Genomic DNA, 12,430 nt, shown 5'->3' on the forward strand with positions numbered 1-12,430 from the left:
TGTTTTTCTTCACAATTCAATTACAAGATAGTACTCATGGTTTCATATAATTAGGTGCTTCAAAGATTTGGGATTATTTGGAATTTGTTTTCATGTTGTTACCTAGTGCCAAGACCATGGGCACTTGCTCAATTTTCGATAAATGGCCAAACTTCAAAGATGGAAGTAATTTTTCTCTTTTGAGAGATTGTGGCATAATTGTGACACGTCACACGTACAATGCTTTCAATTAAGCATGTAATTAAGTATAGACTCTCAAACACCACATGGCCAAGATGAATTGCAAAAGGATAGGGGAGAAACAATAACATGATGAATTTGAAGTCATAACACATGAAGATGTACCTAGATATGAGAGAGTGAGAGGGCAATAGGGCATCTTTTAAGGAAGTCCAAGGACCTCCCAAATGGTAGGAATCATTCCTATGCTTAGTAAAATGCCTTCAATCACCCTCAATTACATTTACTGCCCTTCTTTCCTTGAAACATGTTGACCTCCAACTTTATGGAGACTTGCCGATCATCCTTTCTTTTTAAGAAAGACTTCTTGTGTGCTCTCTCTCTCTCTCTCTCTCTCTCTCTCTCTCTCTCTCTCTATCTGTCAGTCTTTATTAGATACCTTGTACTTCACTTTATGCTTTTAACTTCACCCTTTTTGGAGATCTCCTCAAGTTAGCCTTGTATTTCACCTCCACCTTATGCTTTTCTCTAGGATGGATCTCCTTTGGTTCACTTTTACTAGGTTGGCCAATCCAAGCAATGGAAATTTGAAACGTCAAGATAGAGGATTTGTTTTTCTTTTCTTTTTTTGCAACCCCCCCCCCCCCCCCCCCCATGTTACATGATCACAAAAATCAAAGTGCATCAAAAACTATGCACAACGGGCTAGCATTCTAGAAATATGTCATGTTCTTGTGATCAAAGTTGGCTTAAATAAAATAGAGACGAGAAGTAGGTTAGGGTGATCAAGTGAGAGAGCTCGCCTAATCGTACTTGTGGCAATGTAACAACATTACAAATATTAAACATACATCAAAACTTTCATGCTCGACCTACTTTTATATTCAAAAACCAACATACGCTATATGTAATCTAGAACGGTTTTTACAATGTTTTGGTAAAATTGAATGATTGATGTAGATTTAAAATTCAAAATTGAACAAATCCAAGCATAAAATTGCAAGGGACTTATTCGAAAGCACCCACCATATCGTGATAATAAAAACCCGAATACCAGTTGAATGTAAGCTCCTCCTCCTCCTCCTCCTCCTCTTCTTTTATGTTCCACAAGCCATGATCTTAATATAGTTTGTACATCACGTGATACCGTTTTTGCCCAACAACTCGTGCCACTTCTTTCCTTACTGAAATGAGCGATTCGAGAGAAATGTCATGTTGAAACATCGGGCCACACTTGACGACGCAACGATGAATGAAGACACTACTTACCAGGGAGGGATCCGAAGAGTCATATCGAGAGATATGAGGCGATGACACTTCAGTGGACGAGGAAGACACATAGGCCATCATGGTGGCCAAAAGAAGGCACTGAAATGGCCATATGACAGGACAGATATGGCATTGAAATGGACATATGACACAGCCTACAGGATAGATATGGCACCTTATGACCCCTCTCTCTCTCTCTCTCTCTCTCTCTCTCTCTTATGCACACACATCTTCTGATTGAATATATAACCTCTAATTAAAGAGTAGTGCTATTTAATAGCATCACTTTTCCAATTTTAACACTGAGATTCTCTTCTCTCTCTGTCTATACATACATACATACATACATACATACAGAAGTGTATGTATGTATTTATCTGTGCCCATCATAGATGGCCCTTCCCTTCCTTCCTCTATGCTTTCTCTCTATTTCTGTTGGAACCCATGTCGTTGTTTAGCGCCTTTTGTCCCTCTGTCTGCTCCAAGCTCCCATGGTTTCTTCCTTACCCAACTGATTGATCATATGCATGTTTATGTATGTATATGTGTGTGTGTGTGTTTTAGAGTCTTCTTGGTTCAGTTCTAGTGTACAGAAATTACCCTAAGTAGGATCCTGAAACGGAAGAAATCATAACCCGGAATTAAACAAATGAGCTCAAAGCAAGGAACCTTAATCCTAACCTCAAGTCAAGAAAATTCCCTCAAAAAAAGAAACTCAATCCTAATCCGAAATTAAGCAAACTTCCTCAAAGAAAGAAGTCCACAGGTAAACAACACTTTCGGAGAAGTTGGCCTGAGATGGACGAAATCGAAGAGGAATTGGGTCCAAAAGAAAAGATGAAGAGAGATTCATTTCCACAAACGACCGAGGAAGTTGCCCGAGCTGTTGTAGAGGCAGCCAAGGCGGTTAGGCCTCCGCCGTCAATAGTCTTTTCATCTAATAATAGTAGTGGAACTGGCGGAAATCGAACGCTTGAGAATTTGCAAAGACATATCACTCGAGTGTGGAGACAGGGGTTTTCTACTAAAGACATTAAAAAAGGGTTCTTCAACCCTGAACATCTCACTAGCCAAAAGAGACAGTGGATGCATCTCCAAATGCAAATGCTGGTAAGGTCTTCTTTGAGTTTGTTTGTTTATTGTTACATCATCCTGAGCGTGTATGTGATTGGTACTTCATACATGGACAGATAATCTATTTTTTATACATTTGGTATCTATCTCGGTTAAATTTAATTGAAAAGCATGGATCATTCTATGTCTTTTTTGAAAGACAATGTTAGGTAGATGCATTGAATTTTGTCATGAATCATGCTTGCACATTTATATATTTTATTGAATTTGATTGAAATACATCGTTTTCTTTTGTATCTTTACCAAATCTCAATTGAAAATTGTGACTCTTTATTCAATAACATCAAAGCATATGGTGTCTTTACTGCTTCTGTCTTTGTTTCATGTGTCAAATGTTAGATTGATTTGTGTCATGTGGGTTCACGAATATGTTACTACATCACACATGGAAATTTAAACAATTAACATGCATTCTATATCTGTATCAAATCTTTCCAACAATCGTAGTCATTTTATGCCTTTATGGAAAAGCATTAAGTGTACCCACTCTTTGTGAACCATGCTAATATGTTTTATGTCTTTATTATATTTGATCAACAAAACATGGTTAAATTGTGAATTTATTGAACTTGAATGAAAAAAGCATGGTTTGTTTTGATGTTTGTATTGAAAAGATTTGGAATGTTGTTGAACTCTTTCTGAGTGATGTTAACATGGTTTACATGTCTGTAGATCGAAAAACATTGCATTTTCGTTTTCTATTTTAAGTGCAGATTGATTTATGTCAAACGGGTTCACTGAATGTAACATCTGTCATTGATGCTAATTTTTGAACTTGAATGCCTTCCCTTCGATGTGAAATTTTACTCATTAAATGATGTGGTGGTGGTCATTGATAGGGATGAAATCTGAATGACATGCGTGACTTTGTTGTTGCTTCACACATGGACTTGTGAACCATGCGGACCCATTCTGTATCTTTGTCGAAACCAAGTGAAAAGTATGGTTTGTTTTATATCTTTATCGAAAACCATCGAGAAAGTGTAAAACATCAAGAAAATGTGTAGAGAATGATTTATTTTCTGTTTCAAATGTGAGGTCATATCAGGTCACATGGGTTTACCAAACATAGTCAATGGTAATCAGTTTTTGTACATCCATTTCATTGCTGGGTATGAAACTTGGATGGCATTCCTTGATGTCTTTTTTATCTGAGAGGTAAGTTCGGTGTTTGAAACTACTTCTTTAATCCAAATCTCCCTGAGAGCTGCTAAGTGAGAGACTTCCCAATAGTCGAGTGGAAATTCCCTTACCAATGCCATATTGCTCTCAAATAAAAAGCACTGTCAAGACTAAGGTCGTTGAGACAAATATAAAATATCATGAATGAATGTGAAACATTAAGATTCTCTATAACACCCGAGAGCATCTATTGGCCAAATTATTCATATCCTCCATTCTAAAGATTGAGGGTAGGTACAGTAGCATGGTTCTCTTAGAGGTGGCATATATGTGTAGGTTATGCTAGAACGCAGGTAAGACAACATGATACATCATAAGGCACCCCTTAAAATGCAAAATGCTAAGGTTTTACTAAGATGCAAATTTTTCTCTTGACCAATTTTCATCTTAGTGAATGGTTCATCTTCTAAAGATTGAGGGTAGGTACAGTAGTGGTTCTCTTAGAGGTGTCATATATGCTTAGACTATGCTAGAATGCAAGTGAAGCACAGTTACTGTACCAGGTGAAGCACAGTTACTGTACCATAGTTTTCATCTCAGTGAAGCACAGTTGCTAGAATGCAAGTGAAGCACAAGGTTTTCATCTCAGTGAAGCACAGTTACTTATTTAAACTTATCTTATGGGCACAGAAAATTGAAAATTTACTGTAAATGAAATAAGATGACCTTATTAGGACCAGGTGCTTATTCAATAAGTGCCTGGTGTGGGAAGAATAATGTATATATTTGGTAGTATTGAGGATTATGATTGTTTTTTTCTTTTGTTTCTATGGAGTCTTGATACATTAATCATGTCAAAAACAAGATAAAATTTGACTATTTAAAAAAATCTAATCCCCTTTTGGACCAATAAACTGCCTATATTTTGGCAAACATATAAATGTTTTCCATTGAAATATTAACTCGATATTAAAAGTGCATTCAAGCTCTAGTTCCTTGGAGGATGGTAGAGAAACTATTAGGTAAGGCTTCAGTCATTCTAGCTGACTGATGATTTGGTGACAGCATAACAAGAAATACAATAATGCTCCCAAATAAAGCAGAGGACAGAAATGAGTTTTATGATACACTCCTCAAATCTGGTATGATGAGGAGTTCTATTAAAATTCATTGGAGACATGATAGCATGTACCTTTTTACATTGTATGAATGTTGATATATTAACATTACCTACTCATGGCCATTGATGACAGGAGTAGGGATGCAATAATAGCTTCTCGTCTACATGATATGTGAAGTGGTTTTGACAAAATATATACCTGTTAAGATGAACTCCTTCTAAATAGTGTAAATTGTATTTGTCTAACTTTATATTTTTGTTATCTGCTTAATATAGTGATACATTTAGTTTATATATATTCTTCTCTTGTATAATCCTACCAATCTGAAGGAATGCTATATCCATATTTCGCAAGTTCACAATGTCATTGAAGCACATCAGAGCTTCACATATATAACGCATCAGCAGGAAATAAATTCTATGTGATAGTTAATGAATGGATAAACAATCTTTTGTGCCTAGGAAATTTGTTACAGATGTTTTGTTCATGAAATGACATCAGAATTTTGGAACATGCACTTATCCTACTCCAATACAGCCCACTTTTAACTGAAAAGAAATTCGTCACATTCTATTCATCAGGAAATTGCAAATACCTCTTTCTACACTTGATATATAATTTTTTATACTGTTTTGTAAATAAGATATAAGAAATCATGTATATATCTCCTTAATGGCGGTTTAGAATTTAGGGTTCCATTCACTTGACAATATTTTATTTTGTATTCAGTTCGAGTGATTTATTCTAAAGGCCACCTTCTCACCCTTTCACATAAATGTAGCTAAATGTATGTGTATATGTCTATTTATATATATTGTTGTTCTAGGACCCTAAATAAATGTCTACATGAATGTGTTTGCATGAGCATATCATAGGCTGTGGATATGGAAATAGGCGTTGGAGAAATCATTTGTGTATATTATGAACTATAAAATTTGAGGCCATAGCTGAACATAGTCACTGATATGATTTATAAATTCTGGTGTTGCAGGAGAGGAAAAAATGGAGTGAACCTGGCTGCCTATTTGAACACATGGTTGTGGTAGGTATTCACCCACAAGCAGAGACTCAAGGATTAGAAGCAGCTCTTCTAAAGAGAAGAACTTGGGAAAGGGATCTTGATGCTCCTGAGCATCTTAGAGATGTTATGAGGCAAAAATTTCAGGGTACAGCGCCTCCTGTTCCAGATCCGGAGGTATCATATTTGGATTTCATCATCTGCACCTATGGTCTAATAGTTTTTTTTGTATGATAAAAGCTAATAGGATACTTGTTGCAGATTCTTTTTCAATTTCCACCTCGAACGGGATTGCCAATGAGGCAGAAAGACTTGCTTGCCTTTTGTTTCCCAGGTGGCGTGGAAGTGAGTATGGATAAATGACTTAATAATTGAAAAGATGGAGAAACGTGAGGCATTGCGAGGGGGGAGTGGCCTTAAACATGAGAAATGGACCAGAGGTCATTAGGAAACACTCACCATTAGAAGAACAAATGTATCTGATTGAATCAAATATGTGACAGAGCTACCCTGCAGAATGTATGCTGCAGAATAAGAGTGACTAATAAATCAAATCGAATTGTGACAGCTAAAGCCTGTATTAAAGATATAGGGAAGGGGAATTTGTATTTGCTGTTCTTTTTTTCAAATTTCTATATGTTATCCTCTTTCCTTCCAGTTCCATGTGATCAAGAAAATCCTACAACATTTACTAGACATTTTCATCATTTTCTGGTCATTCATGAGTCATAATATACCAGGTACTTGAATCATGACAGAGTTTCTTACTCGTTTGATTTATGATCTGAATGATTTGGCAAAGTCTGTATTCACATTAATGGTGTTATTTCCTGACATTTTTCAAATGATATAGCATAATAGCTCTCTGTATTATTGCCATGGGGCTAACATCTAAATTCAAATTTTGCTGATCTTGCCAATTATTTTAAGCAGTATATGAGTGGTTCCCCTTGTTAGTGGCCTTACCTGATGGAGAAAATATCTAATATGTGGACTATGCATTATGTAGGCAGCATTATCCATATATGCTCAATATGATCATGTATAAGAACCTTAGCTTATTATTGTTTTCCTTCCTAAAAGAGGGATATTTGACTTAAATGATGTAGGCGCATTTGGTGGAGCGTACGCCATCATTAAGCGAGTTGAATGAAATAGTCTATAGTCAGGTATCCCTATTGTGAGAAAGCAATGTGGATTCTGTCAGTTAATTTTTCTTATAAAATGTAGGTCTTAATGGCGTTTTCTTATTCAATTTCTTATTTGTAGGATTATGTCATGCGAGACGATCTTTCATTCATTTTTCTCCTAAAGGTTTGTAAATTTACATAAAGAAAAAGACCATAGATTGTGAGCCTATTTGTAACTTAATAGCTGTTTTTTTCATCCATGTAAACTAACATATGAAAGTATGATTCAGGTTGCAGATAATGCGACATTATATGGAGTCTGCATTTATGTTCCAGAATTAGTGAAGCAACCACCTGGAATCACAAGACCGTATTCAGATGCTGAACACAGACACAGGCCTAAACCTCTTGGTCGGTTTTCCTTGACCACATATCGATGTTACTGTCTTCTGACAAAATTACCTTTCTTCGATCTTCATTTTGAAGTCTTGAACAGGTCTTTTCTTTTTTTATAAACAGCTTTCTGGTTTGTAATTACATTTTTATAAATATTGAACCATGCTTTTCAACTATGACTTGCAGTATCATCACCCAAGAGAGATTAGATAGAATTACTGAGCATGTTAATGAGATGACAGTAGGTTCTCTTGACAATAGCGAGAGTGGAGAAAGTTTGGAAATGAGCAGATTGTCACCATTAAATTTGGGGAAGAAGGCCGACAAAATTGAGCAGAACATTAATTTCTCCTCGCCAGAAGAAAATTCTAATGTCAGACTTCATCCAGAAAAACCATTGACATCCGTAGAGGAAGAGCAAAGCCATTACAAGCCTGCAATTGATGTGGGTTGTAATGGATGTGATTTATTGGAAGCAAATGATCCAGAATCAGCTTCACAAGTTAGTGGAATGAATTATCAAAAGGTGCAAGAGCACAATAATGGAGACAATTCGGTTGTCTTAAGTTCAATGCAGAATAAACAAGTAGAATCATCTTATCATGAACTTTTGGAGGAGACAGAGTCTTCTTCAATCATTGCGGGTAGGCTTCAACGTGTTGAAAGTCAAGAATCCATCGGCAGGTATTTTATTATTTCTGTCTCTGAAACAGGGGTATATCACTTCAGTAAAATGATCATCTATCTCTCACGACACATCTTTGTAGCTTTAGACAAAGTGTCAACTCTGAAGATGATGATGGAGCCGAGTCTTGTTGCAGCCACAAATATAATGTTGACTCTTTTCCAGAGGTATAAACTAGATGCTTACTACGTGAATGTAATACACTTGACTTGTAAGATTGATCTAATTCTCCACTCCTTTAGGTTGATAATTACCTATTACAAATTCTGTACAAATACTACAATCTTCCTGTCCCCGCAAGGGGTTCTTCACTATCATTTCAACCTCTAGAACACCTACCTCCATTGGACTTCACAAGGCCTGTGAATGAAACTTCAACATTGCTTGGGGGAAGGACAATTCACTTAAAGCAGTGTCGGTCAATGTTAGAAGTGGTCGAGGTATGTTAGTATCTTCATTGCAACGTGTTCTCATACCGAGTGTTGATACACCTCTAGTTAATGTCTTCTTTTTCTTTTAATTGTTTGATCTTTCATAGGTGTTGTCAATTATGGTGAAATGTCACTTTTAGATTTGGAATTGTTGCTTTGACTCTAAATCTGAAATTCTAGGATGGTTTATTGATTGTTACCAATTATAATATGTTTGCTTCTTTATGTGTTATCATGTGTTATCGCTATAATTGTAGAATTGACGAGCTCTTTTTGCATTTTACAATCTGATTGTTAATAATTGGTCTTAATTAATGTGATTGACAGGTGCAAAATAGCTTGGCTAACGCTGAAGAAGCTGCAGCTATCTCAATTTGGACCATTGCAACTATATGTCGAGTGTTATCCCTTGAGAATGTGAGTGACAGAGACGTCTTCAGGATTGGCAGCTTATAATTGAGTCATTAATGTGGTATACACTAGAACATAACTGTTGGTGTGAATCTCTAATCCCTTTAGAAATATTGAGGATTTTTAGGTTATAATCAAGTCAATAATGTGGTATACACTAAAAATCAATGTTGGGTTAAGTCTCGAAAAACCCTTGTTAATGTGAGTGACGTCTTGTGGATTGGCAGCGTATCATCAAGTTATTAATGTGGTATATGCTAGAAGATAAATGTTGGATTAAGTCCCTACAATCATCAAACACCTTATATGCAGATTTAGCATATATGCATTCTAGAAATCAGAAATCATAAATGCATCATGTTCCTAAACATTAGTGACATCTGAACCCATAGGGTGCAATTATTTACTGTATGATTGTATGGTTGTGCTATCATTTATTAAGGTTTATCTATGTTCTGTCCACCTCTTAAAGCTGGTTTCATTTCAGGTGCTTGCGTTGTTTACTTGTGTGCTGTTGGAGAAACAGGTTGTGGTAGTTTGTCCAAATGTGGTAAGGAGCCACTGAGTGGATTATAAGTTAAAACTGTGTCCCAAAGATGCTATTTATTTATGTTTCAAATTTACAGGGTGTGCTCTCAGCAGTGGTGTTATCCATAATTCCATTGATCCAACCTTTCCAATGGCAAAGTCTTGTGCTGCCGGTGAGGGAATCTACTATATCCATCAAGGCCAAACCTCATTTATGTTTTTAAACTTGTATATGCCGAAGAAAATGATCTGTAATTAATATAACCTATATCTGAATTCAGATACTCCCCAACCAGATGCTGGACTTTTTGGATGCACCGGTTCCATATATTGCAAGTTTTCTTTACTTTTAAACTTTGATTTCTTTTGTGTTATTTGGCTATTTTAGGATGCAAGGGTGTTAACTCTTCATGGTATATTGGCTGTAATAATGGGTGTTATTGTACTCGCCAAATATACACACACTTTATGTCATCTTGCCTGTGATATAAAACTTGAGGGTTCTCAGGACTTGCTGAGATTCTAAACACAAACATAGTGATTCAAGTTTCTTAGTTTGACTTATATCTTGTACATGGTATTTGTATAATGATTTTGGAACCTTACATTTTGCAGGTAGGTGTATTGCAGAAGTCTTCTGCATTGCGTGCAAAATCATCTAGTGTGGTAATTGTGAATGTTCAAAGGGACAAGGTACAAACTCATTTGGTTCTCATTTCTAAGGAAAGGGTTTTTACAACCAATTTGCTACTATGACGTTATGCTCTAACTTAAAAGTTTAAATTATACAGGTTTCTATGCCATATACTCCTTCCTTACCACATCGGAGAGAACTTAGTTCAGCTTTAGAGCCATATCATGCAAAACTTGCTGCAGAAGTAAATTTTGCCAAAAGGCACCCTGTCCATGTATGTAACAGGGAACAGGTATGTGATGTGTTTGCAATGAGGTGTTTATAACTGTAGAATTTGAGAGTAGTTGGAATTGATTCTTAGTATCCATTCCCTGTTTGACAGTCGAATGCAGCTGAAGGCTTCTTGGTTGTCTTAAGAAGCTACTTGGAATCACTTTGCAAAAATTTGCGTGCTCATACTATTACAAATGTTCAGTCAAATAATGACAAGGTATGCATTTAAGAGCTGGAATCATCTCAATGATGAGGTTTAGAGCAGCTGCTTGGAATCATGTTGCAAAAATCTGTATGTTCATACTATTATGTGCTGGAATCATAGTTTAAAGCATTCATGAATTCATCCATCATAATCCCCCTCTAGAGGAAATGAATGATGATACTGAATAATGAGGTTTAGAGCATGAATACATTCGTCAACTAGTTCTCTTCTCATGCATAATATAGAGGTATGCTATGCTTGATTTATCTGTCATATTCCCAAACACTCATTGAAAGCATGGGACTCAAGGTTTGATGCTTGAAAGAATATTGTCAGCATTGTTGTAAAATACTTAGCATAAAATACATGTAGAATATGTATTCTTAGTATTCTACATGTATTCTAACTTTAAAAAAAATTAAAATTAGAATATGTATTTTATAGATAAAATAAATTAAATACTTAGAAATTTAGAATACGTGTAGAATACTTAGAATACATGTAGAATACTTCAAATACATGTAGAATACTAGAATACGTGTAAAATACGTTAAATACTTCTTAAATTTTAAAGTTTGTTTTTCAAAAAAATTAAATTAAATTTTTTTGAAATGATAAATACTTGTTAAATACGTAGAATATGTCAAATTTCAAAAAATGGCAGTTCTAAAACGTAGAATTGTCAGAGTATTCTAAAACATACTCTAAACGTAGAATACGCGTTTCTTAACAAATGTGATTGTCAGCGACTAATTTGGAACTGGTGCTTGTAAGACCAATTGAGAAGACATTAGAATGTTGTGGTGGTATCCATAATTTGTCTTTCAAAGACCAAAATGAGATATGAGAACTGAGATACATTTGATTATGGGAGTTTTTATGAAGAATTTATATGAGAATTTGATTGTTGGTATCTTGTTTCTGATATAATTTCTCATTCACTTTCTCAGGTTTCATTGCTTCTAAAGGATAGTTTTGTGGAGGATTTTGAAAGTAAAGATCATCCTTATATGAAGGTGGTCTTTTTCTTATTTCTCGATGAATTTGAATCTTTCGTAGTGACACATTCTGCCATGCTACTGTTTACTAGTCAGGATTTATTCATGTGCCTCATAACATTATGCAAAATGCATGTTGGCTAATTTCTCTTTTGGTTTACATATCATTAACTATCCTCTAACAAGTATCTACGCCGTGAATGAAAGCAGCTGTTCGTGGATACACAACTCTTCTCTGTCCATACAGATGCGGTTCTATCTTTTATTGAGAGCACGTGAAGACTTATCTACATACTGTACAATCAATTTTATCATGAGTATCCCTCCCCCCAAGGTTTACAAGAATGTTAGGCAAGTAACCGGGGCATACATAAGCCAATTGAGCTTGTAGCCTACCTAGTGTATACTAATATGGATCTAGATGAATTGCTAGGCACAGTAAATTTTTGCTGCTGTGCATTCATACTATATCATATCCCAAATGTAAACCGTGGAATGCTATATATCCTAAACATTTGTAACATTAGATTGATTCTTGGCAAGTGCAAAAGTGTGCTTTCCAACTATAGTTTGATTCTTGGCAAGTGCAAAAATATCTGAATTCTTGCTATCTTATGAAAGTCGTATTGTATTTGATGCCTAGACTTTGTTGAAACTCTGAATTCAAGTGTCATGCCAAGTCTCCAATTACACGATTATGGGTGTGGCAGCATTGTGCATGGATGTTGAAATTGCCATGGAATGGTGCATTGGAATTTATAAATTTCTCTATATTTAACCATCACGTACAATTGCAAGGAATTTTAGATTACTTCTAACTATTTGTCTCATAAAGACAAAGCAGAGAGTGTTGCATAAGCTAAGTATGAAGAAGATTCCAACTACAAAGCATATA

The 12,430-nt window shown here is 35.6% G+C and overlaps 1 protein-coding gene across 2 annotated transcripts; it reads left to right on the plus strand.

The window, feature by feature from the left end:
* The first annotated feature begins 1,826 nt into the window (after positions 1–1,826).
* LOC147864508 (uncharacterized) lies at positions 1,827–12,208 on the plus strand. Of its 2 annotated transcripts, none has more exons than XM_087320384.1 (18): positions 1,827–2,559; positions 5,818–6,021; positions 6,106–6,189; positions 6,954–7,013; positions 7,114–7,158; positions 7,265–7,470; positions 7,557–8,054; positions 8,138–8,222; positions 8,298–8,495; positions 8,814–8,903; positions 9,385–9,447; positions 9,524–9,598; positions 9,707–9,761; positions 10,045–10,118; positions 10,217–10,351; positions 10,442–10,549; positions 11,488–11,553; positions 11,746–12,208. In XM_087320384.1, exons 1-18 carry the CDS (start codon positions 2,248–2,250, stop codon positions 11,812–11,814), a joined length of 2,427 nt encoding a protein of 808 aa, XP_087176510.1. In that variant the 5' UTR covers positions 1,827–2,247; the 3' UTR covers positions 11,815–12,208. The 2 variants fall into 2 exon arrangements, with proteins under 2 accessions (XP_087176510.1, XP_087176511.1); XM_087320385.1 differs by lacking the exon at positions 1,827–2,559 and adding an exon at positions 3,422–3,523.
* The last annotated feature ends 222 nt before the right edge of the window (positions 12,209–12,430 follow it).

This window comes from Azolla caroliniana, unplaced genomic scaffold (genome assembly GCF_043228905.1).
Source record: "Azolla caroliniana isolate FFs.n. ecotype wild unplaced genomic scaffold, voAzoCaro1.0.p SCAF_5, whole genome shotgun sequence".
In the NCBI taxonomy this organism is placed as follows: domain Eukaryota; kingdom Viridiplantae; phylum Streptophyta; class Polypodiopsida; order Salviniales; family Salviniaceae; genus Azolla; species Azolla caroliniana.